The sequence below is a fragment of the Hemicordylus capensis genome, chromosome 1 (genome assembly GCF_027244095.1).
Source record: "Hemicordylus capensis ecotype Gifberg chromosome 1, rHemCap1.1.pri, whole genome shotgun sequence".
Classification (NCBI taxonomy): domain Eukaryota; kingdom Metazoa; phylum Chordata; class Lepidosauria; order Squamata; family Cordylidae; genus Hemicordylus; species Hemicordylus capensis.
In genome coordinates this window covers 15376510-15404109 of record NC_069657.1, presented here as the reverse complement: position 1 = coordinate 15404109, position 27600 = coordinate 15376510, and the positions used below count along the sequence as shown (strand labels likewise).

The window sequence follows — 27600 nt, the reverse complement described above, 5'->3', positions numbered from 1 at the left end:
GTGGGAGCCTCCTTGTAGTGGGCAATTCTATCATTAGAGGTATAGAGAGATGGGTTTGTGACCCGCGTGTTGACCGCACGGTGACTTGCCTGCCTGGTGCGAAGGTTGTGGACATCACACAGTGTCTAGATAGGCTCTTAGGCAGTGCTGGGGAGGAGACAGCTGTCATGGTGCATGTCGGCACCAACGATGAGGGGAAATGTAGTCGGGTGGTCCTGGAAGCCAAATTTAGGCTGATAGGTAGCATTTTGAAGTCCAGGACCCCCAAGGTAGCATTCTCAGAAATGCTACCTGTTCCACGTGCAGGTACAGTAAGACAGGCAGAGCTGAGGGGTCTCAATGTATGGGTGAGACATTGGTGCCGGGAGGAGGGGTTTAGATTTGTTAGGCACTGGGACACATTTTGGGGCAAGCAAGGCCTGTACAGAAGGGACGGGCTGCACTTGAACCAAGATGGAACCAGACTGCTGGCACTTAAAATCAAAAAGGGTTGCAGAGCAGCTTTTAAAACGATGCCTGGGGATTTGCCGACAGGAGCTGGACAGTATCCAGTTCGGCATGCTATCCCTTAAGGTGTGAGGGTGTAAAAGATTCAGATAAAACAGAAGGGGACAGAGCAGAACCACATAAAGAGCATACAGAAGGCTGTGCTAGCTGGTCAAAAAGATCAAAGAGCCAAAAAGAAAAAAAAAAGAAAAAGATAGCAGACACCAGGTAAGGGATTCAGCGTATAGGTGCTTATATGCCAATGCCAGAATCCTCTGAGCCAAATAGGTGAGCTGGAGTGCTTGGTTGCTAACGCAGAAATACAGGTGAAACTCGGAAAATTAGAATATCGTGCAAAAGTCCATTAATTTCAGTAATGCAAATTAAAAGGTGAAACTGATATATGAGACAGACGCATTACATGCAAAGCGAGATAAGTCAAGCCTTAATTTGTTATAATTGTGATGATCATGGCGTACAGCTCATGAAAACCCCAAATCCACAATCCCAGAAAATTAGAATATTACATGGAACCAAGAAGACAAGGATTGTAGAATAGAACAATATCAGACCTCTGAAAAGTATACAGTGTACTGTGCTTGATTGGCCAGCAAACTCGCCTGACCTGACCCTATAGAGAATCTATGGGGCATTGCCAAGAGAAGGATGAGAGACATGAGACCAAACAATGCAGAAGAGCTGAAGGCCGCTAATGAAGCATCCTGGTCTTCCATAATACCTCATCAGTGCCACAGGCTGATAGCATCCATGCCACGCCGCACTGAGGCAGTAATTGCTGCAAAAGGGGCCCAAACCAAGTACTGAATACATATGCATGCTTATACTTTTCAGAGGTCCGATATTGTTCTATTCTACAATCCTTGTCTTCTTGGTTCCATGTAATATTCTAATTTTCTGGGATTGTGGATTTGGGGTTTTCATGAGCTGTACGCCATGATCATCACAATTATAACAAATTAAGGCTTGACATCTCGCTTTGCATATAATGCGTCTGTCTCATATATCAGTTTCACCTTTTAATTTGCATTAATGAATATTCTATTCTAATTTTCCGAGTTTCACCTGTAGATATAGTGGGCATAACAGAAACATGGTGGAACAATGAGAACCAGTGGGACACTGTTCTCCCCAAGTATAAACTCTATAGAAAGGACAGGGAGGGGTGCCTTGGAAGTGGAGTAGCACTGTGTGTTAAAGAAGGGATAGAATCTAACAAGCTAGAAAACCTAGGTGGACTGGAGTCTTCCACAGAAACCCTGTGGGTGACAATACAAGGCCTGAAAGGGAACGTACTACTGGGGATGTGCTATCGCCCTCTGGATCAAAACGCTGACAGTGACTGGGAGTTGCAGAAGGAAATCAGGGAGGCGTCAATGAGAGACAGGGCAGTAATAATGGATGACTTCAATTACCCACACATAGACTGGGTAAATACACAGTCAGGTAATGACAAAGAGGTCAGATTTCTAGATACGCTGAATGACTGCCCTGGAACAGTTGGTCTTGGAACCAACCAGAGAGAAGGCGACCTCGGACTTAATCCTGAGCGGCACCCAGGACCTGGTGTGTGATGTCAGTGTCATGGACCCTTTAGGGAACAGTGACCATAGTCCAATCAAATTCAGCATACATGCAGGGGGAAAATCAACAAGGAAGTCTAACACAGACACCTTGAATTTCAGAAGAGGAAACTTCTCCAATATGAGGAGTATGGTGAAAAGAAAGCTGAAAGGGAAAATCAGGAGAGTCACTTTGCTCCAAAATGCATGGAGTTTACTCATAAGAACATATAGGAACAGCCCTGCTGGATCAGGCCCAAGGCCCATCTAGTCCAACATCCTGTTTCACCCAGTGGCCCACCAGATGCCACTAGAAGTCTACAGCAGGAGTTGAGGGCATGCCATCTCTCCTGCTGTTGCTCCCCTGCAACTGGTACTCAGAGGCTGGAGATGGCCTATAGCCCTCCGACTAGTAGCTGTTGATAGATCTCTCCTCCAGTTATCCAAACCCCTCTTAAAGCCATCCAGGTTGTCGGCTGTCACATCTTGTGGCAGAAATTCCACAAGTTGATTATGCATTGTGTGAAAAAATACTTCCGTTTGCTTGGTCCTACTCAAAACCACAATACTAGAAGCCCAGTTAGATTGTATACCCAAAAGGAGGAAAGGTACCAATAAGTCCAGGAGGATGCCAGCATGGATAAAAGGTACCGTCAAAGAAGCCATAAAAGGGAATAAGACTTCCTTCCGAAATTGGAAGGCCTGTCCAAATGAAGAGAACAGAAAGGAACACAAACTCTGGCAAAAGAAATGCAAGGTGACAATAAGGGAGGCGAAAAGAGAGTTTGAGGAACACTTAGCTAAAAACATCAAGGGAAATAACAAAAGATTCTTTAAATACATTAGAAGCAGGAAACCTGCCAGGGAGGTGGTTGGACCATTAGACAATGAGGGGGTGAAAGGGATTATTAAAGAGAATATGGAGGTTGCTGAGAAGTTAAATGACTTCTTTGCATCTATCTTCACAGCAGAGGATACTGAGCATATATCTGTTCCTGAACCAGACTTTTTGTGGATGGAGGCTAAAGAACTGAGTCAGATAGAATTGACAAGAGATGATATTCTAAACTGTCTGGAAAAACTGAAAACTAGCAAATCGCCAGGGCCGGATGACATCCATCCAAGAGTCCTCAAAGAACTCAATGTGAAATTGCTGACCTCCTTGCTAAAATATATAACTTATCCCTACAATCAGGCTCTGTACTGGAGGGCTGGAAAATTGCAAATGTAACACCCATTTTCCAAATGGGATCCAGGGGTGAACCGGGAAATTACAGGCCGGTTAGCTTGATGTCTCGTTCCAGGCAAATTGATGGAAAGTATCCTCAAGGATAAAATTGTAAAGCACATAGAAGAGCAGGCCCTGCTGGGAGAGAACCGGCATGGCTTCTGCAAAGGTAAATCTTGCCTCACAAACCTTTTGGAGTTCCCTGAGAGTGTCAGAAAGTGTGTGGATAAAGGTGATCCAGTTGACATTGTATACCTGGACTTCCAAAAGGTTTTTGACAAAGTTCCCCATCAAAGACTCTTGAGAAAACTTAGCAGTCATAGGATAAGGGGACAAGTACATATGTGGATTGCTAACTGGTTGAAAGACAGGAAACAGAGGGTAGGTATAAATGGAGAGTTTTCACAATGGAGGGAAGTAAGAAGTGGGGTCCCCCAGGGATCTGTACTGGGATCAGTGCTTTTTAATTTATTCATAAATGATCTAGAAGTAGGGGTAAGCAGCGAGGTGGCCAAATTTTCAGATGACACCAAACTATTTAGGGTAGTGAAATCCAAAACGGATTGTGAGGAGCTCCAAAAGGATCTCTCCAAACTGTGTGATTGGGTGACAAAATGAAACATGTGGTTTCAATGTTGGCAAATATAAAGTGATGCACATTGGGAGGAAAAACCCCAACTACTCTGATGGGATCTGAGCTGTTGGTAACTGACCAGGTGAGGGATCTTGGGGTCGTGGTGGACAGCTCGTTGAAAGTGTCGACACAAAATATGGCACCTGTGAAAAAGGCCAATTCCATGCTAAAGATCATTAGGAAGGGGATTGAAAATAAAACTGCTAATATTATAATGCCCTTATACAAAACTATGGTGCAGCCACACTTGGAGTACTGCGTACATTACAATTCTGGACACCACATCTAAAAAAGGACATTGTAGAACTGGAAAAGGTGAAAACTGAAAAGAGGGCCACCAAGATGATCAGGGGCCTAGAGCACCTTTCTTATGAGGCAAGGCTACAACACCTGGGGCTTTTTAGTTTAGAAAAAAGATGACTGCGGGGAGACATGATAGAGGTCTATACAATCATGCATGGTGTGGAGAAAGTGGAGAGAGAAATTCTTCTCCCTCTCCCATAACACTAGAACCAGGGGTTATCCCATGGAATTGGTTGCCAAGAAATTTAAGTCCAACAAATGGAAGTCCAACAAACTTTTTTACACAACACAAAATCAACTTGTGGAATTCTCTGCCACAAGATGTGGTGACAGCCAACAACCTGGATGGCTTTAAAAGGGGTTTGGATAACTTCATGGAGTTAACTCCTCCTCCTCTTCCCACACTTCTTCTGAGGACTAAAGTGCAACACAAACAGTGCCTCCCTCCTCCCCCTGCCTTTTATCCTCACAACATCAAGCTAGGGTTAGAGTGGCCTTGGGCAAGTCCTGCTTCAGGCAGGAATTTTTCTCAGTCCTATCTGGAGATGCCAAGGATTGAACCTGGGACCTTCTGCATGCAAAGCAGATGCTCTACCTCTGAGCCATGGCCCCATCGCCCTAACCTGGTTCTCTCAGGTTAGACTGAGAGAGAATATCTGGCTCAGGGTTGCACAATTAGTTTGATGACTGAGTAGAAATCAGATCTTCCAGGTCCAAGCTCAGTCCTCCGCCCATTACACCAAACTATGCTGCAATGCTATACTGCATGAAAAAGCACTTCGACTCACCCATCCCCACCCAAAATCTCCTCCCTAGATCTAAAAATCAAATACCTTGTGCACTTATATAGCTCTTTCAAGTGTGCACAATGCTTTACATTTGATCTTGTAATATTTGCAGCAATCCTGCAAGGTAGATCAGTGTAGTAATCCCCATATTGAGAGATTATTTGGGAGGGAGTTGAGGCGTGCCTAAGGCCACCTAGTGAGTCCATGGCAGAAGCCAAAGCTGAAGCAGGAATTTCCTAATTCATCGCTCAGGGCCAAAACAAAAGCAAAGGATCTGTGACAGATTTCTCAACTGTTTGTTTAAAACTCAGTCCAGGGGCAAAGGGGAAAGGACTGAATTGAATCAGGGCAGCAGAGATCTGTGTGTGCTTAATGCATTCTCCTCATGTTCCAAATCAAATCCTGCCCCCCGCCCCCGCACAAGACTGTTCTTAGCTCCACAGTGAAAAAAAATACTTGTATGTCTCGTATGCCTGTCTTCCTCCCCCCACCACCCACCCCAGCAGGGCTAACAACAGGTCTTGTGGTAGCAAGCATTAATTGTCCCCTTTGCTAAGCAGGGTCTGTCCTGGTTTGCATTTGAATGGGAGGCTACATGTGAGCACTAAGATACTTCCCATAGGGGATGGGGCCACTCTAGGAAGAGCATCTGCATGCTTGCATGCAGAAGGTTTCAGGTTCCCTCCCTGGCATGTCGATATGATACGATAAATCTTTATTGTCATTGTCCTGTACAGAACAACGAGATTGAAAGAATCTACAACAACCTCTACAGGGCCTAACAAAGAATAGCTGAATATATCCCAATATTACCCCCCCCCCCCAATACCCATTACTCTAAAAAACTCTAAAAAGAAACACTAAAGAACTCTGAGAACTGAAAACAAAAACCCCATCAGAAACTGTATTTTACTGCATTCAAAGCTAAAACCGCTTTTGGATAGGAGCTATTTCTCAAGCGGCTGGTCCTGGCCTTTATGACCCCATACCTCCTTCTCGAAGGCAGAAGCTGAAAGAGATCGTTTCCAGGGTGCATGGGATCCTGCACTATCTCTACCGCTTTGTTAAAACTCCTGGTGGCATAAATTTGGTCTAAAGTGGGAAGAGTACACCCAATTATTCTCTCCGCAGTCTTAACAACCTTGGACAGCCAAGATAGGGCTGAGAGAGACTCCTGCCTGTAACCTTGAAGCAGCCACTGCTAGTTTAGATAATACTGAGCTAGATGTGGAGAAGAAAATTAAATACTTGGGCGTCTGGTTGACAAACAAAAACTCTTTGTTGTTTTCAAATAATTATATCAAAATATGGAATACAGTAAAAACTGACTGCAAAGATGGACTAGAATGAACTTATCTTTAATGGGAAGAATTTCAGTTGTGAAGATGAATGTTTTACCTAAAATGTTGTTTCTTTTTCAGACTATTCCTATAATTAACACCTTAACTTGTTTCAAGCAATGGCAAAAGGACATAACCAAATTTGTTTGGCAAGGGAAAAGACCAAGAATTAAATTTAAAAATTTAACAGATGCTAAAGAAAGAGGTGGTCTTACACTGCCAGATTTAAGGTTGTATTTTGATGCTGTTTGTTTGACGTGGTTAAAAGAACGGATAACATTGAGAAATCCCAGAATACTTGATCTGGAAGGATTCGATAGAAGGTTTGGATGGCATTCATATCTGTGGTATGATAAAAGTAAAGAGCATAAAGATTTCCTTAATCACTATGTAAGAAGGAGTCTAATGAGAGTGTGGGTAAAATATAAAAAATGGTTGGAATCTAAAACTCCATTATGGCTGTTTATTGAAGCTTTAGCACGTAAAGAGATAAATATGCAATCTGAACGGGGTATCTACAGGGATTTGTTATGTTTCCAAGAAAAGGGCTGTAAATTAAAAAACCTAATTGAAGTACAAAATTTGGTTAGTAACTGGTTTCAGTACCATCAGTTAAATGAAATCTATAAGAAGGATCTTAAAGTTGGATTTGAGGATCAAATGTCGAGATTCGAGAAGGAGCTGTGTGAAAATGACGAAAAATTAGTTTCTAAGATGTATAAGCTGTTGCTTTTGGAGGAGACATGAGATGAAGTGGTTAAAACGGCTATGATAAAATGGGCTCAAGATGTGGGTCATAATATAGATATAGCAGCTTGGGAAAAATTATGGAAAATGGATTTAAAGTTCACTGCATATTATACTTTAAAAGAAAATTATTACAAGATGATGTACAGGTGGTATTTGACACCCAAAAAATTAGCATTAATGTATAAAAATGTTCCAAACAAATGTTGGAAATGTGGACATTGTGAAGGAACTTTTTTTCATATGTGGTGGTCTTGCGAGAAGGGAAAGGCCTTTTGGGATATGATATATAATGAGTTGAAGAAAATTTTTGAAACGACATTTCCTAAGAGGCCAGAATCCTTCCTGCTAGGAATAACGCAAGGAGAGTTTTCCAGAAGAAACTTAACATTTTTTATGTATGCAACCACGGTGGCCAGAATAGTATATGCGCAGAAATGGAAGGACAAGGAAATGCCCTCAAAAGAAAATTGGTTGATAAAAAATTTGGAATATGCTGAGATGGCAAAACATACAGTATTGATAAGGGATGAAAACTTGGAATGTTTTGAAGAAGATTGGAAACCATTCTTACTATACTTAACTATTTTTCTAATGTTGATTTTTCAGCAGGGTTTGAAATTTAGTAATAATAGCAGGTTGGGTAGAGTAAAATCGAGTTTGCAATGTGTAGGACATATGTTTTGAATGACTATAGCAATGTTTGACTTGTATAGTTAATGAATCGCGCTGATTGGTGAGCGGGAAGTCAATATTTAATTAGATGTAATGGGATTGTTAAGATATTGTAAAAACCAATAAAAAAATTTAAAAAGCAAAAGAGAGAGACTCCTGCCTGTTACCTTGGAGAAGCCACTGCCAGTCTGTGTAAACAGTACTGAGCTAGATGGACCAGTAGTTTGACTCTGTATAAAGCAGCTTCCTATGTTCCTAACACCTTTGGGGTTATGAGGAGGGCAGTTTTGATCAGGAAAGCATCACAGAAGGGTTAAACATCCCCACCAGTGTTCCCTCTAAGACTTGTGCATGTGTGCGCACACACAAGTTTTTGGATGTCCGCTCAGTTCATTTTAGATCCTGCTCAGATTGAATCTGGAAAGTCCCACTCTGAATATGTGCGCACACACTGCCTTGATACTGCCGCCCAGAACAAAACTCATTCCGCACACAGATGAAAAAAATTAGAGAGAACACTGATCTCCACCCCAAGTCCAATTGCCTTGGTCTAATTTCCAGCACCACCACCAGCATGCAGCTGCTCTTAAGTTTAAAAAAGTGTTGAGAAATCCAATCACAGATGTGATTATATCCGATTTGGGGGAACAGCAGCAGAGGAGAGGGCATGCCTCAGTGGGATTTTATTGAATTTTATTGTATTAACTTCTGTAAACTGCCTTGGAATAAGTTTTATGAAGGGCGGTATATAAATCAAACAACAAGACAATAAATAAATAAATGCTTTCAGCTCTTCCCAAAGGCATCTGGTGGGTCACTGTGGGAAACAGGATGTTGGACTAGGTAGGCCTTGGGCTGTCTCATCCAGCAGGGCTGTCTGAGTCACATATTATCTGGCACTTTACCCCGCTGGTACTATATTGGGCAGCAGCGATATAGGAAGATGCTGAAAGGCATCATTTCACACTGCACGGGAGATGGCAATGGTAACCCCCTCCTGTATTTTACCAAAAATCCCCACAGGGCTCTGTAGTCGCCAGGAGTCGAAATCGACTTGATGGCACACTTTACCTTACCACTATCTTACACCAGCTCATTATCTAAACCAGGGGTTCCCAACCATGGGTGGGTCGCCAGATACTGTTGGACTACAACTCCCATCATCCCCAGCCACAATGGCCGAACCTTCCTTTTATTTATGCCAACATTTTCTCCGAACGCATACACAAGAAGCAGAAGACCTGATTTGCACAACAGGCTGAGAGCCCTGGCAAAACTCACACAGCATCACAGATATACTTATTGGACTAGGAAGGACACCAGTCCCTGACACCTCTTGTACGGGGGGTGGGGGGCGGGACCAAGGTTTGGATGCATCTCAGGGATTCCACAATGAATGGGATTACAGGATGTGTTCCCACATTCGATCACAGTGAAAATGTGAGTAAGAGTAAATGGAATGTCGCATCAGATATGAAGTCTCTTTCAGATGTGATGTTGCACCTGATTTGAAATGTCCTTGCTCCTTCCCTCACCCCATCCTCCCAATCCTCTCTCTCCCCTCCTTTCCAAACATCCAGTCTTACTGGTTGTGCCACCCTGTTGATTGACAGGAGGAGAACCACCACCTTTTGGAATCTCCCTTCAAAGTGTTTTAAGGGTCTTTGATGTTTGTATACCCTGAGCTATTTTGTAAGGGTGGTCTAAAAATCGAACGAACAAACAAACAAACAAATAAATAAAATAAAGTGCTCTCTATTCTTCAAAGGCGGGTGTGTGTGGTTTTTTTTTGGGGGGGGGGGCACTGTGACTGGAGATTATAGGAGCTGTAGTCCAACAACATCAGGCAACCCAAGACTGAGAACCCTAAACTAACATAACTACCTACCTCCCCTATACCAGAATTCTTAGGAACATAGGAAGCTGCCATATACCGAGTCAGACCACTGGTCAGTACTGTCTACTCACAGCCTGGCGGTGGCTTCTCCAAGGCTGCAGGCAGGAGTCTCTCTCAGCCCTATCTTGGAGATGCTGCCAGGGAGGGAACTTGGAACCTCAAATGCTTTTCCCAGAGCGGCTCCATCCCCGGAGGGGAATATCTTAAGAGTGCTCAAACATATAGTCTCCCATCAAATGCAAACCAGGGTGGACTTTGTTTAGTAAAGGGGACCATTCATGCCTGCTACCAGAAGACCAGCTCTCTTCATATATTCACCAGCATCCACACCACATAGACCTCCATGAGCTGAACTAACGTATTTGCTGCATGCCACAAGGAGGATGGTAGCTCAGCAGTAGAGCACATGCTCAGCATCTCCAGCTAGCAGTGCTGTGAACAAGAGCCCTGATGCCAGTCAGAGCATGCAGCACTGGGCTAGATGGAGCAACAGACTGACTCAGCATACAGAAACGTCTGGTGTCCATAAAAAGGGGGTCTGGAAGTTGCCCCATGCTAGAGGCACCCGTGTGATGCCAGGAAAAACAATCCGAGCCAGCAACATACCCAGTTCCTGCAGCCTTGCCTCATTTGACTTGCTTTCTGCACTTGGTTATGATCCTTGCAGGTCTCTCCAGTCTGTCAACATCCTCCTAATCCTGGGCTGAGCAGAGCTGTGCTAGTCCTCTCCAACCCTTCAGCACGAGGCTTCTGTCAGTGCAGAAAGAGACATGCAGAGAGGGGTTTTAACGCTGGAATTCTGTAAATCAGTCTCTAGAGCCAAGCGAAATGGTGAGCCTCTCCTCCTCTTTTCCCTTCTGCAGTGGTTGCCTAAGCAGCAGTTCACATGCTACTCGTGACATCAACAGCTATATTGGTTTGCAACAGTTCAGTGAAGCAGCAACGGACGAAGGCACCACAACACACACACACACACACACACACACACACACACACACACTCCAAATGTGGTGAGAAAGCATGAAGGGGAAGTGAATTGTCTGAGAAACCTGTCCAAGAGACAGAAGCGATCTTCATGCAAGTTATTTTATCAAGAGGTCGGTCTTGTGCTCTCTTCCTGCTTCTGCACTCCTCCGGCATTCCCACCCACCCGCCTCTCCACCCACTTCTGCAAGAAGCAACTCCGGAGACCATTTTGAACATGGACATCTGCCACGGTATTTGCACAATTCCCTAAGCATTACAGCTTGGGCAGGCTTAATGTGCTAAGACAGCCCTGGAAAGGTTTCCCAGGCCTGCACGACCCAAAGGACTAAAATACTGGCAAGGGGCCAGCTTGCATAAAATTGGAGGGATATGAAGTCAAGAGTCATTTTCAAGGAAGACGCACTACACAATGGCTCAGACTGGAAACACCCCATTCATAGGAACATAGGAAGCTGCCATATACTGAGTCAGACCCTTGGTCCATCTAGCTCAGTATCGTCTCCACAGACAGGCAGCGGCTTCTCCAAGGTTGCAGGCAGGAATCTCTCTCAGCCCTATCTTGAAGAAGCCAGGGAGGGAACTTGGAACCTTCTGCTCTTCCCAGAGCGGCTTCATCCCCTATGGGGAATATCTTGCAGCGCTCACACTTCTAGTCTCCCTTTCATATGCAACCAAGGTGGACCTTGCTTAGCTAAGGGGACAAGTCATGCTTGCTGCCACAAGACCAGCTCTCCTCTCTATTCATGCAGAGTGGAGCTGTAGTGCAGCTGTTCTTTCCACCCACTGGCACACCCAATAATCCAAACGTGAAGTTGTAAATTCATATATGGCCAATGCATGTAGGACATGCCTGATCAGCAAGTGCCTTAGCCTACAGCAGGGGTTCTCTAACCCCCAGATGTGATTGGCCCACAACAACAGATGTGATTGGCCTACATCAGGCCCTGCCACAATGGCTGAAGGCCACTGTGGCTGGGGATAATGGGAGTTGTAATCCAACAGCATTGAGAACCCCAACCTAGAGCAGTGATTCATACAGAGACACGCAGGGCAGCCTCCCTGAGAGCAGGTAATTCTGCTTCAGTGAACCAATCAGGGCCAACCCAGCAGAATTACCTGCCTCCAGCAAAGGCTAATTAGGAGGCAAGGCCAGCACAACTGATCATGCACAAAGCAACTGTCTTTCTGACTGCACTTTCCTCTCCTTTTAGGAAACATGCCATGACAGGACTCCAGAAAACAGGGATGGAACTGTAGTTGTGTCACAGAGCAGCTGCTCTGCATGGAGAAGGTTCCAGGTTCAATCCCTGGCATCTCCAGGTAGGCTTGGAAACTCCTGTCTGAAACCCTGCAGCGCTGCTACCAGCCAATGTAGGCAATACTAAGTGAGACAGACCAATGGTAGGGATGTGCACGGAACCGCGGCGGGGGTCTCCCTTTAAGAGCAGGGGAGGGTGCACTTACCCCTCCCACCGCTTTCCCCCTGCCGGCGTCAGTATTTTTAGTAGCCCATTGGGGTGGCGGCGTACCTCCCTGCCGCCCCGTTGCCCTCCTCTTCCGGATATGACCGGAAGTTGCTGATGTGCCTGCACCTCCGAACCGGGCCTCCGATCCGGTTCCATGCACATCCCTAACCAACGGTTTGACGAATAAGATGGCTTCCTATCTTGTATAAGAGCCAACTGGTAAGAGGTCATCCTCTTTCTGGGCATGAACAGACAACGTGCAGGCTCTCTCAGACAGATTTCACAGGTGCCACATAAGGGCTTTGGGGCCTCTTTTCCACTACTGGTGTGTATATGTGAAAAACAGAATCTGCATTCGTATCTGATCTTTAACTTGCCTGATGGCCTTGGAGGAAGGTGGACTGACAGTCACATAACATTCCTACATTATTATTTTTGTGTGTGCCACCTGTGACCTGGTGCATGCTACGTGAAGCACTTTCCCCCCATAAAGTTATACACAATTGGGAACAGATTTTTTAAAAACTTCTTCCTTATAGAATATGTGGGGAAAGACGAGTCAGTTCCACCAATGCCAATTTACTAAACTTCCCTCTCTCTGTTCTGTGTGAGTGAAACTGACATGGTCTGGGGCAACCAGACTTATGAGGCAAGGCTGCAGCATCTGGGGTTTTAGTTTGGAAAAGAGGCAACTACAGGGAGACATGACAGAGATGTATAATCATGCATGGAGTAGAGAGACTGGACAGAGAGAAATTTATTTCCCTCACTTGCAGCACCAGGACCAAGGATCATTCCATAAAACTGAAGGTCGGGAAATTTAGGACTCACAAAAGGAAGCACTTGTTCACAGAGTGCATAATTTATGGAATTCTCTGCCATGGGGTGTGATGATGGCCACTAGCCTGGATGGCTTTAAAAGGGGCTGAGACAAATTTATGGAGGGCAGGTCTATCAATGGCTACTAGTCTGGTGGCTATAGGCCACCTCCAGCCTCAGAGGCAAGATGCCTCTAAATACCAGTTGCAGGGGAGCAACAGCAAGAGAGAGGGCATGCCCTCACTGCGGGACACACACTCTCTCTCCCCATTCAGCCAAAGTTCCCAAAGCAGTTTACAGAGATACGAATGAATGAATGAATGAATGAATGAATAAAATGGCTCCCTGTCCCTAAAGGGCTCACAATCTAAAAAAGAAACATAAGTTAGACACCAGCAACAGCCACTGGAGGGATGCTGTGCTGGGGATGGATAGGCCAGTTGCTCTCCCCCTGCTAAATAAAAAGAATCACCACTTTTAGAAGATGCCTCTGATCAGTTAGCAGGGAACAAATAGGCTTTGGGCCTGATCGAGCAGGGCTGTTTGTATATGTTCTTAAAGCACATACAGGCACAAACATAGGCAAAGCTTAAGATATCAACATAGCATGGATTACAGGGGGCATTCTATGATCCAGCAGGGCTGTTCCTATGTTCTTAAACCTTGACAGTTTCACCTGCTGGAATTTAGCTCCTTTTGCAGGTCAGTTTCTTGCTGGGAGAGGGAGCTCTTATTTTGTTTTCCCTACCAAAGGACATGAATGCATATCAGCACTCCTGCCATAGACAAAAACCTGACAAGATATTGTGAAACTTACAAAGCTTTTCCTTCATCATTTCCATAGGAGAGCACAGAAGGGCTAGGGAGTGAAGGAAATGCCAATGGCATGGGTTAGAAAAGAGACCTGTTAGACTACATTCCCTACTCATAGGGGAGAAAGGGTCAGCATCCCAGGAGGCAGGTGGAGGAGGGTCTTCTTCTCCAGCACTAACTGGAAGGGGTGTGGAGACAATTAAGGCAGGAAGGCATTCCTTGTGAACAATGGCAATGTGCATTAACAGACTGGCAGTATTTTCCAGACAAAAGAAAGTTCTCCTTCACACAATGCACATTTAATCTATGGAATCCATCGCCACTATATGTGGTGATGGCCCCTGAGACAGTCTTAAAAGGGGATTCGACGGATTCATGGAGGAGGAGAGATCACTGGCAATTAGCAAGATACTAGGTCCGTGCTCAGAGGTGGATGCCAGTTGCTGGGAGGCGAGAGCCTGTCGGGAGAGCTAGCTTCAGTTCTGCTGCTGGTGGACTTCCCCAGGGCATCTGGCTGGCCACTGTGGGAAAGGCTGGAGGAGACAGACCCTGCTCTGACCCAGCGGGACTCCTCTTGGGTCCTTTACGTTCGCACGAGGCGGGAAAGATATTGGAAGGCAAAGAGGGCGCTTTGAAATGCACGGCTGCCAGATGTCGACCTGAACCCTCTCAGGCATGCCACAAGTTTCACTCGTCACTCCCGATCCCCACGACACAACTTGTGCCAGCAGGAAGTGGAACTTTGCCACCACCAGGGGCGCCCTACCGTCTGGCCCGCATCCTCCCTTCCTTCTCCCTCTTGCAAGAAAAGTGATGGCGGCGGAGGAGACAAGCCACATGGCTGCAGCCAGGCAGCGGGGGTGGAACAGCAGCCCGGAGAGCCCCGGTTGGCAGCTAGGAGTGGCCTCCGCAGGGAAGCCCCACCACCAGGCCAGGCAGACGGGCGGGCGCCACCTTTCCCTCCCGTGCGCTCAGCCAGAGCGGAGCGCGCGGGGGCCCAACTCTCCAAGCGCGGGCGCAGCCAGCCACTTCTCTCCTCCAGCCGAGGGAGGAGCTGCTGCCGCCGCCGCCGCCATCGGGCACTGCCCTTCCGCGATCCAGCCCAGGGAGTCTCCCCGCCACCAGCCACCCTGCGCTCGGCTTCCCCAAGGCCGGAGGCCTCGGGATTCCTGCGGCGCCCGGACCGCCACCTCGCCAGTGCCGCGCCACACGGGCACTCTCCTCCCAGGCCTACCCACAGCCCCAGCCTTGCGAAGCGCGGCGCTGGCGGGCCCCAGGGGTCCCGCTTACCCGAGGCCAAGGCGCGGGACAGACCGGGGCACTCCGCGGAGGGGGTCCCACCAGCCGCTCTCCCGGCGCTGCTGCTACCACCGCCGCCGCCGCCTCCTGCTGCTGCAGCTGCAACAAAGGACTTCCGCCCCCGGCCGCGCCTGCCTCTGCTGCGGCTGCTCTCGCGGCAGAAGCAGCAGCTCCGGCAGCTCCTCCGCCGCGACCGCACTGAGCCGGACCCCTCCCCCCGGCTGGCGGCCAGCGAGCGGCGCCTGGCCCTGCTCGCTGCGGCTGGTGCAGCCGTGGCCAATGCCCAGGCATGGCACGGCGCGGGCGCCTCTCCTCCCCTCTGCCCACCCCGCTCCTGCTGCCCATCCTCAGTCTGGCCCGCTTCCCATCCCTTCCCTTTCCCCATCGGGGCGGGGGCAAAACTCCCTGCTGCCCCTCCCAAGGAGCGCGCCAGGAAGCGAAGACTCCAAGCGCCCCTCGTCATCAGGTCTCCCCCTTCCCTGTCTTGGGGCTCAGGAGCTGCACGTGGGTGTGGTGCAACGTGTGTGCATGCCGTGGAGGCGCGAGGGGGGGGGACTGAGCGGGGGACACAGAAGGGGCCAAGTGCATTTATGGGTGGGCAGTGTCCCACATTGGATTTCTGGAAAAGAAGTGGAGGGGAGCAAGCCTCTTGTCTAGGGGAGCGCTTACCCACCTGTGGCCACCCTTGGGTACACACCAATACGTCAAGAGTGCCATTTCTGAGTGGTACAGATAATGCTTTTTGCTGGATATTGAATGGAAGGTCTCTGCCCAGTCAGTGCCCACAGCCTTCACTCTTCCAGCTCTGGCACCCTCAGTTGTACAAACTGGGGGCTGCTTCCTTGTGTATCTCTACCTTTTCTCCCTAAAGGCAGAGTGTGCCGTCAAGTCGATTTCGCTCCCACGCAGTCTGAGATGATGCCTTTCAGCACCTTCCTATATCGCTGCTGCCCGATATAGTACCAGTGGGGATTTGAACCGGCAACCTTCTGCTTGTTAGTCAAGCATTTCCCCACTGCGCCACTTAAGGTGATTACCATTTTCTCCCTAGCACAAGCAACATTTAGTTATTTTAAAATTATTTGTTTGCAAAAAAAAGGGCAGAGAGAAATTGGGGAGCAGGCCCATCTTAGCATTACCATCCGCTGCAGGTCTGCTAAAGCTTTTCAGTTAACCCCCTTGGTCCCTTTTGAAGCTAACCTAGCCCTATTTAGACATTAAGCTGAATATAAATACAGGTGTCTCTACACATGTACATGATGTTGTGTGGATGAGTCAGTGGATGAGCATTCATTTTAAAAGTGAACCTGGATACAGGCCCCTCAAATGCAGGGCAGAGCTAGGAAGTGTCCTATTGTAGATGTGTGTAATATTGTTCGTAGCTGAATAACTGCACACACATTCAGACCTGTACATGTGTACACTGAAAACAGATTGTACATGCATTGAACATAATATCTGGAATGAAAAGGGCTCCTACATGCAACTGGACTGAACGTACTGTATTCCTCCCAATGCATCCTTGCCTCTATTTCCTCCCTTCCTTCTGTGTCAGATTTTAGATTGGAACCTGCTACGAACATAAGACGCTATCTTCTGTTGAGTCAGACTGTTGGTCCATCTAGCTCAGAACTGTCTATACCACTTAGCAGAGCCACCTGTACTGTCGCACTTCATGCAGCACCATGCATGCTGATATTTAAATAATAGATAAATAATAAATTAATATTTAGAGCCCCTTTGGGAGGTGAGTTTGAAAAGTGGGATAATAAATCTTGATTGATTGATTGATTGATTAAGTGCAGTCAAGTTGGTGTCGACTCTCAGCGACCCCATAGATAGATTCTCTCCAGGATGATCTGTCTTCAACTTGGCCTTTAAGGTCTCTCAGTGGTGCATTCATTGCTGTCCTAATCGAGTCCATCCACCTTGCTGCTCTTCATTCCTTTCCTTCAACTTTCCCCACATTATGGACTTCTCAAGGGAGCTGGATCTTTGCATAATGTGTCCGAAGTATGGGAGTTTGAGCCTGGTCATTTGTGCCTCGAGTGAAAATTCTGGATTGATTTGTTCTATGATCCATTTGTTTGTTTTCCTGGCTGTCCATGGTATCCTCAAAAGTCAGCACCAAAGTTCAAAAGTATCAATGTTTTTTCTATCTTGCTTCTTCAAAGTCCAGCTTTCACATCCATAGAGTGTCACAGGGAAAACCATTGTTCGAATGATTCTAATCTTTGTAGACATAGACATGTCATGGCATCTAAATAACCTTTCCAAGGTCTTCATTGCAACCCTACCAAGTGCTAGTCTGTGGCGTATTTCTTGACTGCTGGATCCTTTACTGTTTTGTTGATGGTCAATCCTAAAGGCAGAAGCTATCCAATCCTTCATTGTCAGTTCTGAGGCTGACCCATTGTCATTAGTTTAGCCTTCTTGACATTTAGTTGTAGTCCCATTTTTTCACTCTGCTCCTTGACTTTCATTACTAGAGCTTGCAGATCATCCACATTCTCAGCTATCAGAGTGGTGTCATGAGTGTAGCACAGGTTATTGATGTTTCTTCTTCCAACTTTAAAACCATGCTCATCTTCCAATCCAGCTTCTCTCAGCATATGGTTCAGCATATAAGTTGAATAAATAAGGAGAAAGTATACAGCCTTGTCTTACTCCTTTGCCAATCTAGAACCAGTCTGTTTCACTTTGTTCTGTCTGGACTGTGGCTTCTTGCCCTGTGTATAGGTTTCTCATTCTCAATAATAAATCATAATAAAGTCACTTATTTCAAACATTCTAAGGCAGATAAACTAGATGGGCATTACTTGCTGATTAACATAGCCTGTCCCAGTTTTTCCTCTATTAAATGTATGAACTTGTTTACAGAGGCTGTCTGTGGAACACAGCTGGTTTTGTACACAAAAGTGTACAAAATTAATAAAAGGTGTATTCCAACTCTTATTGAAGTTAATAGGGGAACTCTCATTGATTTGAGGGGCAGGGTGGCAGCCAAAGACTTTTATTACTCATCCACTTATTTCTTTCAGTTCTTTAAAATAGGTTTCTGTTTGTATAAAACTGCTGATGCTGCAGGTCTCATGACTCTTCCCAAAGGGCATCAAAAGCTGCAATACATATAAGCAACTTTCCCAGGGAAGCAACAGTCATTTCAGTCAGGATTGTTGTATATCACAAATACGACATTTCTCCAAACACTGGGCTTTCTCTGCCATCTCCCAGTACAGTAAAACAATCCCATTGACCCTTTTGTGGTGGGGACTGAAGTCATGTAGGTGCCCTCATTCCATCCCATTACAACTTCTTTCCGAATCCTCATGTGTACATACACAGAAGAGCCCTGCTAGATTAGAACAAGAGTCCATTAACATAGGAACATAGGAAGCTGCTTTATACCGAGTCAGACCCTTGGTCCATCCAACTCAGTATTGCCCACACTGACTGGCAGCAGTTTCTCTAAGGTTTCAGGCAGGAGTCTTTCCCAGCCCTATCTGAAGGTGGCAGGGATTGAACCTGGGACCTTCTGCATGCAAAGCAGCAGGGCTGTCCTTATGGAAGGGCAAGCAGGGCAACTGACCCAGGCTCCACTCTTCTAACCTCCATTAAAATAAACTGGAAGGGGCCCCACACTGGCTGATTTGCCTCAGGCCCTGCACCCTGCCAGGGCTCTCTAAGGATAGCCCTGCAAAGCAGATGCTCTGCCCCTGAGCTGTGGCCTCATCCAGTTTCATGTTTTCCACAGTAGCCATCTGAATGTCTTTGGAAACTTCACAAGCAGAGTCTGAAGCCAATAGCCTTCCCCTGCTCTTGGAGAGAGGGAGACTGCCTCTGATCGAGGAAATTCCACAAAGCCATCACGACTATTAGCCAGTGATAGATCTCACGCCCTCCGTAAACATGTCTGATCTTTTAAAGTTATCCAGGCTGGTGTCCCTCACCATATTCCATGGCCAAAAATTCCATTAAAAGACACAAAGAGAATTCGCTATCAGAATATGTGCCATGCTGTGAGTCCACTTTGCACATTTAATAAAGCAGACTGACGCTCTAGCCTACGAAAACTTGTGCCCCATTTACTAGATTCACTGGCGTATGTCCAGGTAGCTTCCGTTTCAGCTCCTGATTGCTGCAGGCCTGATGTGGTGAGTCTCGTCAGTCTGTGCTGATCCCCACCTCTGCACATGAAGAGCACCAGGCCAGTGTGCACAGCACAATCTTGAAGAGTTTCTTTGCTCCATCAGAGGGTGCTGCAGAAAAGCAATACCTTGACCCACTTTTCCTCCAGATGCTTCCTGCCATGCGGGTCGAGTCTAAGTTGCACAGCACCTTGTGGCTTGGGGCTTTATCATCCCACTCGCTTTAGCCCCGAACTAGTCTCCTTTTCTGCACGTAATTGCCCCATTTCAGTTACTGGGCACATGAGTTTCTGAACATCAACCTGCTTTATGAAATGTGCTTGCATTTGTAATATGTACATGTACCCATGAGGGCTGAGAAAGAACAGGATTAAACGTACACAGCTACATACCTGCAGTCTCCATCAGGAAAGGAACTCTGTGGGCCAATAGCCAGTCAGGGGAACACCAGTGTTCCAAGGTAGTCAAGTACAGGGGTTACCCCATAGCAAGCCCACATATGGAAATGCTCAGCCTCAGTTATTCTGCTAAGACATCAAGTGATTTCAGCTTAGGGATGCTCAAGGTAAGATATGGCATTGTGTGTCACACACACACATACACACACACTTCAGTTACAGAATATAATTGTAACTAAATTGGGAGGAGGCACTATATTATACTTGTTGGCTGGTGCTGGCTGAGGCAGGAGTTGCAGACTGCTGCTGTGTGGCCCCACTGTCCAGCTCCATGTGGAGTCCGTGCCCAACCCGCTCACGCCGCATGCACATCGGCCAGGTGAGTGGAAGGTGTGAGGTGCATGGATTCTGCATGGAGCTGGGCAATGGTGATCTTACAGATTTCAAAAGGTATAATGGGTTTTCTCACTGCCTCCTCTGCTCCAGGTGCCATGTGGAGGGCAGCTATTCATGGTTGCAGGGGCATAACTACTATTAGGCAAGGGGAGGTGGCTGCCTGGGGGCCCCCAGAGGCAAGTCACATGACTATATATTGTGAAGTGTGTGTGTGTGTGTGTATCAGCGAGGGGCCCATTTTAAAATTTTGTCTCTGGGCCCACTCCAGCCTTGTTACGCCCCTGCATGGTGGTATGGTACCCATTAATTGCTGCCTTAGGTGATTGCCTAGGTCTGCCTAGTGAGCGGTCTTGCTGATTTCAGCTCAGAGATGTCCAAGGCAATCTTGGGGAGGCAAACTTAGATTCAAGCTCACATGGGGATGCAACCCAAGACTGCTAGAGTACCATGATTTTGTTTGGGGAGACAATTTGTTCTGGCCTTACTTGAGCCATTTCACGGGGGCTGAATTTGAAGGCAAAAGTGGGCACCTGCCCAGGTGAGACTTCAGAACAGTAGAGGCCAGCCTATGCCACCACTATATCATGTAAGAAGACACAAACATATTTCAAGTTCTTTAAATCTAATGGGAGGTCAGTGGAGGAGAGGTGTTTGTTATTCAAATGGAGTGTAAAAACAAAAAAGCTCTGACATGCCAAATCTAATTAGTTTACTTGGAGCTTGCTTTAGTTGCATTTTAGGGTGTGGTTGCTCCATCTTCCAGGACACCCCTTTGGTCCTAGAAACCCCCGTTTACTCCCAAAGGAAATTTAGCTTCATTGCACAGACTTGGATCTGCAAGATGGCTTGGACTTAAACCAGATGCCTTCCTTCAGGTTTGGTCTCTGCCCCCAGGTCAGCCAGGTGAATGCTAATTTCAAGAATGGATGTGGAGGCTGTCTGGTAACAGCAAGGAAGGAGGATTGCTTTCCAATGGAGCTGGTAGATAAAGCTGTGCTGAAAAGCCCTGAGAATGGGAAATATTGATCCCCGAAGTGAGAAATATCTGTATACATTATGTTTTTAATGTAAGGGGTCTCACACTGTCACCCTCCTGCAGATGTTGGCCTCCTAGGGTTCTAGCTCAGTGGCAGAGCATCTGCTTTGCATGCAAAGGTCCCAGCTTCACTCCCTGGCAGCATCTCCAGGTAGGGCTGGGAAAGCGTTTGACAAAGTTCCTCATCAAAGATTCCTCAGAAAACTTAGCAGTCATGGGATAAAGTGACAAGTACATGTGTGGATTGCTAACTGGTTGAAGGACAGGAAACAGGATGCCTCCCAGGGAGAGAGCAGACGTGTTTTCCTGAGCTCCTCCGCCTCCCATCATTGTAATTGTTTTTCCTCCCTTTTTAAGCTCTATTTATATACTATTTTTAGTACTCTTACACTACTTTTAGCCTCTATTTTTATATTGCTTATTTTATCTTCTTTTAAATACTTTTAAAACACTTTTTAATACCTTTTAACTCTCGGGCAGAGATTTTAGCTATTTTTTCCCTCCCCTTGCTGTTTGTGTTTGTGTTTTATTGCTCAAATCTTTTATTGCTCAAACTTCTCACTTATTATGACGAAGAAGAAGAGAGCTCACCTTAGCCCTGCAGCTGGCAATGTGGAGGAGGAACGCCGTCCCAAACAATCACGGATGGACAATTTTTTACTCACCAAAGTAAGTGCCTCCCACATACCAGCTTCGTTGAATAGATTCAGCCCTTTGGAGTCTTTAATCAATCCAGATGTAGAGCCCAATGAGAGGATTGTTACGGCTTCTTCCCAGACTGATACAGTTCAAGTTTCACAAGGTGTTGGAAATCTAAATGCCACCCTCTCTCAGTTCTGCAATCTTACTGCAGATACTCTTAAACTTATGCTGCCAAATCTGCATTCTCTTGAAAAGAAACTGGACTCTTTATTTTTGTTTTGCAAACAAAAACTTTCCAGACAAAGCAGCTCCCCCCCCAAATGCAATTGTGCTATCATATCTAGTCCCCCTCCCAAGCAAATGGGGGCGAGAGATCCTGTGTTTGTGTCTCCACGGAAACGTATTAACAAGTCTTGTTATGTTTTGCAATCAAATTGTATTACGCTTCTGATTCCTAGAACTACCATAAACTACTCTAAATGGCATCACAAGGAAGCCATGCTTCGCTCTTTGAGACTTTTAACCCATTCTTTTATTGCACATCAGGATATAGTTCATTACAATTATCTTCCTGATTTTAATTCCTATCAAAGGATTATGATCACATTCAAATCTGCAAGGTTTCCTTCAATGCTGCTTCGCTCAAACCGGCTACTGGCCAGATACGGCATTAGAACCCAAAGATGATTTGTTGATCTCCAGCCAATGCCTCTTTATGTACAGAAGACCAAAGAGAGAGCACAAAAGACCAATTTATCCCACGCCAGACCATACCCATATCTCGGTGCAGCTAACAGCCTGAACCCTGCAAATGACTATTTCAACATTATTGACTCTCAAGGACACTCCACTCCCTTTGAGTCTTCACAGCTGGCTGAACTCAAACAAGGGAGGCAAGAGCTGTTTATCTATCCGGCCACAGCTGCAATTAACTCTTTTAGACCTAATGAATCTCCTGATCTCATTGATATAATCTCTCCTGAATTACGTGAGAGTCCTTTACTATTGCCCGAGACTGTGGATAATTTGGCTCTGCTGGGAAACAACATAGGAAAAAATGCCTTGGCTTCAATCCCTGTTTCAACTCGGACAATTAACGACCCCATTCATTCTGAGCCGCAATCACTCAGCATCACACAAGCTTCTCAACCTTCTCACGCTTCTAAATATAGTACGGAGCTACTGAAGCTGGTTGATATAGCCATTCAAGAGAATGTTCTGTTGGGAAAAAATAGATGGGCAGGCATATTTACTGATCCGCACTTTGATGCTTTACTGTCCACCCTGGACCCTAATCATATGCCCTCCATAAACAATCCCATGGGGACCTCAGATGCTCGGGCTGCTCGAGGGGACTTCAATCCTTTCTGTGATCCACCAGCTGACACTACACAGGAAACTGCATTAACACCACATGTTCTGTTGGACATGTCTTCGCCTACTAACTGTGAATTTCTACGAAGATCCCCTCCTGTGCAGGAGAGTGCTGCTGCTCTGGACAAAGAGTGTCCCCACCCTGAACAAAATTGACTTGCGGGGTTCATGGCGCAACTCAGGGTGCTTTCCTGGAATGTGGCCAGTTGGAAACACAAGCTCTCTGATTTAGATTTCCGCTCCTTTATTAGCAGCTTTGACATCCTTTTGCTACAGGAAACATGGGTTATTGGTAACATCTCTTTGTCTGGCTATTTGGTACACTCTTTAGATGCTGTATCAGGTACAAAAAGGGGTAGGCCAAAGGGGGGTTTGGCCATTCTTATCTCCACCATGTTTAGGGGTAAAGTGTCCCTAATTGGGCAATTGGATCTGTTAGCACTTGCCGTTCTTATTACCCTGAAAACGCTTAATATAATAGTGATTTATGTTTATGTACCACCAGCTGGTTCCTGTACAAATATAGACGAGGTATGGCATAAATTAGAGGCCTTTATAGCCTCTACTCGAGCAGCCTACTCAGGGGCCGCTGTGATAATGGCTGGTGATTTTAATGCTCGCTTGTGCTCTGATAATGACACTCTTTGCAATAAATTCCATTACCATCCTGTCGATATCCCTATACCATCGCCCTTGCTTACAAGATACTCCAAGGACCTTAGGTATAATATCCGTGGTTTCTGTCTCTTATCCTTATGCCATAGGGAGGATCTCCATCTCCTCAATGGTTCCGTTATAACAGATTTTCCCGCGGAATTTCCCCATTGGTCTGGTTCCAACCCCTCTTTGATTGATTACATGGCAATTTCATGTAATTTAGCTTCGCGAGTCAGCTCTTTTCGGGTGGTTCCTTGCCCGGAAAGTGATCACTCCCCCCTTGAGTTATGCTTATGGTCGACTGACTCAATCCATTTGGTGGATGGACAGTTGTCCCACTTAGAACTGGAGCAAGGGCCCCCGCGAGCCAAATGGACAGAAGAATGTGCTTTTCGCTTCTCTGCAATATTGAATTCAGACAAAGCTAGTGGCTTAAGAGAGGCGATATTAGCCCCATGTACTATGCAGGAGAGGGATTCCATTTTTGCCTATTACCATGATATTTTGGCCCTTCTACTCCCTGTGTTAGTTAAGTCTCGTTCTACAAATAATCTCAAGGCTTCATCTAAACTGTGGTTCGACTTTGACTGCCTGAATGCAAAAAGAAATTTGGTAAGGGCCTTTAAAAGCCATGTGGCTGCTCCCTCGCTAATCTCCAAGCAGGTGGTCTCAAAGAAAAAATCAGAATACAAACAGCTAATTAGAGATAAGAAATTTAAATCTGCCAGAGAAAATTGGGCCAAATTAATTGAGGCGGCTAGATCTAGGGATGTGCACGGTCCGGCCCAGTCCGGACCGGCACCGACGGGGGGCCCTTTCTTTTAGGGCGGGAGGGCTTGCTTACCCCTCCCGCCTCTTCGGCCCCCTCCAGCGCCCGTATTTAACTTAAAAGCGGGGCGCTGGAAACCAGCCGCTACCGCTGCCCCCCCGAGCAGATTAACGATTAAGGGTGCCCCTGCCATCGCCCGCCAGCCAGCCAGCCCTCCCTCCCAGCTGCCCGCCCGCCCGAGTGTTTCCTTACCCAATGCTTGAAGTAAACGAGAGGAGCTACCGAACGGAGCTCCTCTCGTTAGCAAGGCCTCCAGAAGACTGAAGGCGCTTTGCGCGCGCGCGCATGCGCACGCCGCAAAGGACGCCGGAGGCCCGGTCTACCCGCCGGGAAAAGGCCGGGTAGACTGGGCCTCCAATCGCCGGAGGCCCGGTCTACCCTGCCGGGCTGGGTAGACCAGGCCTCCGGCGAGCGGAGGCCCGGTCTACCCGCCGGGAAAGGGCCGGGTAGACCGGGCCTCCGATCGCCGGAAGCCCGGTCTACCCTGCTGGGCCGGGTAGACCGGGCCTCCGGCGATCGGAGGCCCGGTCTACCCGGCCTTTTCCCGGTGGGTAGACCGGGCCTCCGGCGTCCTTTGCGGTGCGCGCATGTGCGCGCGCGCAAAGCGCCTTCAGTCTTCTGGAGGCCTTGCTAACGAGAGGAGCTCCGTTCAAGTTTAATAGAAATAGAGTTCCAGTTCAAGTTTAATAGAAAAGGACATGATGTAGTTTTAATGACAGGAAACCAATGCCTTCCTAATGAATAAATTTCTTCACTGGCTGCCACAAAGTGTGCTAATTTTTTTCTTTGATAAATTAAAAGCTATAAAAGTCTATTTAAAGCGTGCTCCTTACAGTCATAGTCTGCCCCACTGCTGCACTGAGAGTTGATGTAAAGCTGTTTATACTTTATGCGATGACAGTCAGTGAATCTAAAAGTGGAGAGTTTCTGGGTTGGGAATACTGTCCTCACCGGCGCCTCTTCATAGTCTAACCTGAGAGGAATATACGGCAGCGTCAGCAGCGTCTAACCTGAGAGCTCAGCGCAGGGAGACGCAACACCTTGCTAGCCATGTGGGGCAGAGACACGGAGCCGGAGCCCACTCCCTGGCTTCTCGGCGGCAGCACGGGCAAGAACGCGAGGCTGGCGGGCATGGCGAGGCGGCGGACTGTTTCAGGGCTGCTGTTGTTGCTGCTGCCGCTACCGCCGCCAGCTCAGGCTCGGGCCAGAAGCAGCAGCTCTTCTCGGGGCTCAGTGGCGGCGCTGTGAGGGGGCGCAGCGCGGCCGAAGGAACCACAGCCAGTCTGGCAGCGCATCCTCCTCCTCTCCCTCTCGTGGCGGTGGGCGAAGAAGGGCAACGGCAACTGCCATGGAGGCGTTGTCGTCGTCCACAGAGTTGGGAGCATAATGACCGTCCGTGGGGCTGGGAGAGGAGGATTCGGGCAGCTGGGAGGGCGGCAGTGCCAGGCCTCGGCAGCGGCTCTGCCGCCACCTCGGCCGGCTTCCCCCGCCGCCTCCTCCCCCCGCCCGGCTTCGGCGGTGCGGCCAGGCTTCGGCCATGGCTCCGCCGCCGCCTGGGCCGCGCCGCGTCCTCTGGCCGAGGTGGCGGCTTTGCCGCCGCCTCGGCCAGTTTCCCCCGCCGCCGCTTACCCGGCTTCTTCGGGGCGGCCGCTTCTGGCCACCCAACATGGCTGCCGGGTGCTGACGTTCGCGGCTCCCCTGCTCTGTTCTGGGCATGCGCTTTGCGCATGCCCAGAACAGGCAGGCACAAATGCACGCTTGGTGTCCATCCACGGACGGACACCAAGCGTTTTATTAGAGAGGATGATATGGCAATCATGTCCCAAACCCCAATTGGTTTGAGACGTGCTTTGGGTCTCCTCTCAAAATTTTGCTCCCAAGAGTCCATTGAGATTAATTATGGAAAAACCAAAGTCCTAGTCTTTGCCAAACGACCTAGGCAATATTGTTGGTCCATCAATGGCCACAGGATTGCACAGGTCAACTCCTTCAAATATCTAGGAGTGGTTTTTCAGTCATCAGGTTCACGCAATGCCCACCTCAAATCCACATTGCTGACGGCACAGTCAACCACGAACCTTATTACCTCTTTTCATTTCTCGAGGGGGGCTTCTTACATCCCCGCTGCAGTTAAACTGTTTGTATCTAAAGTCCACTCCCAAGTGCTGTACGGAGCCCAAATAGGACCTGTCAGCAACTTTATGGCTTTAGAAACCCTGCAGTCTAAATTTCTGAGATCTATATTGTTAGTCCCCCGATGTGTGCCCAATGCTGCGCTTAGACGAGAGGTGGGTATGATTAGATTGGAAACTTGCTATTGGAGGACTATCATATTATTTTGGTTAAAATTTGTCTTCTCTTGCGTAGGACTGGCCCCCCTTATTAAGACTGATTGTTTCTGATTTAAGTGGCAGACCCAAATTGCTGACAGATTGGCTCACTATGGTTTCTCTCAGGATGAGATTATAACATTGGGATATGATCGTGCCAGGATTGAGATTAAACAACGTATCATGGACATGGAACTGCAGGAAGAAGTCGCTTCTCTGCCTAAGAATATCTTTCTAGGGGATCAAATCTTCAACACTAAACCAGCTAGCTATCTAAGTCTAGTTACCATCCCCAAATTTAGACGTGCTCTGATGCTCGCCTGTCTTAATGCGCTTCCATCTGCTGCCATGGAGGGAAGATTTAAAGGTACCCCTTTTTCTGCTCAACTTTGCCCTTGCGGGTCTGGTCAAGTGGAGACAATTGCACATGCCATACTTCATTGTAACTTTTATAGGGACACCCACTTAAGATTAGTGTCCCCTTTGTTGCAACGTTTTCCTGGGCACTTGTATGACTTCTATTTGAAGTTCTTATTGTCCAGTTCTGATGACAACCTAATCATCAAAATGGCAAGGTATTGTCATATCTTTTGCACCATCCGCTCAGGTTTTCAATAATGTTCTGTTCTTTTCTTTCCTTCCCCTGTGATTCCTGTTTCATGATTGCAGTGGAGAGTGCGGTATTCAGTCAGACCTATTTGGAGTTCACCATAACTGTTCTAATTTTA

At 47.2% G+C, this 27600-nt stretch overlaps 2 protein-coding genes across 10 annotated transcripts in view; one reads left to right on the top strand and one right to left on the bottom strand.

Annotated features, from left to right (window-relative positions):
• The window catches only part of ZBTB1 (zinc finger and BTB domain containing 1), a 31448-nt gene extending 9728 nt beyond the window's left edge, over positions 1-21720 (bottom strand). For 4 of the 8 annotated variants that reach the window (XM_053285710.1, XM_053285712.1, XM_053285707.1 and 1 more), the window contains exons 1-2: positions 15054-15405; positions 10285-10428 (exon numbers count right to left, since the gene is read on the bottom strand). The gene's annotated coding sequence lies outside the window, so the exon portion shown is untranslated. Of the gene's footprint in view, positions 1-10284; positions 10429-14529; positions 14596-15053; positions 15406-21705 lie in introns of those variants that run through there. The other 4 variants (XM_053285714.1, XM_053285713.1, XM_053285709.1 and 1 more) reach the window with 3 other exon arrangements.
• ZBTB25 (zinc finger and BTB domain containing 25) overlaps positions 1-27600 on the top strand; it is a 60089-nt gene that overhangs the window by 15201 nt on the left and 17288 nt on the right. The window contains exon 1 of one of the 2 annotated variants that reach the window (XM_053285717.1): positions 11871-11985. The exons of the other annotated variant lie outside the window; for it this stretch is intronic. Coding sequence (XP_053141692.1) covers positions 11948-11985 — 38 coding nt within the window. The 5' untranslated portion in view covers positions 11871-11947. Of the gene's footprint in view, positions 1-11870; positions 11986-27600 lie in introns of those variants that run through there. 2 annotated transcript variants of the gene reach the window in all.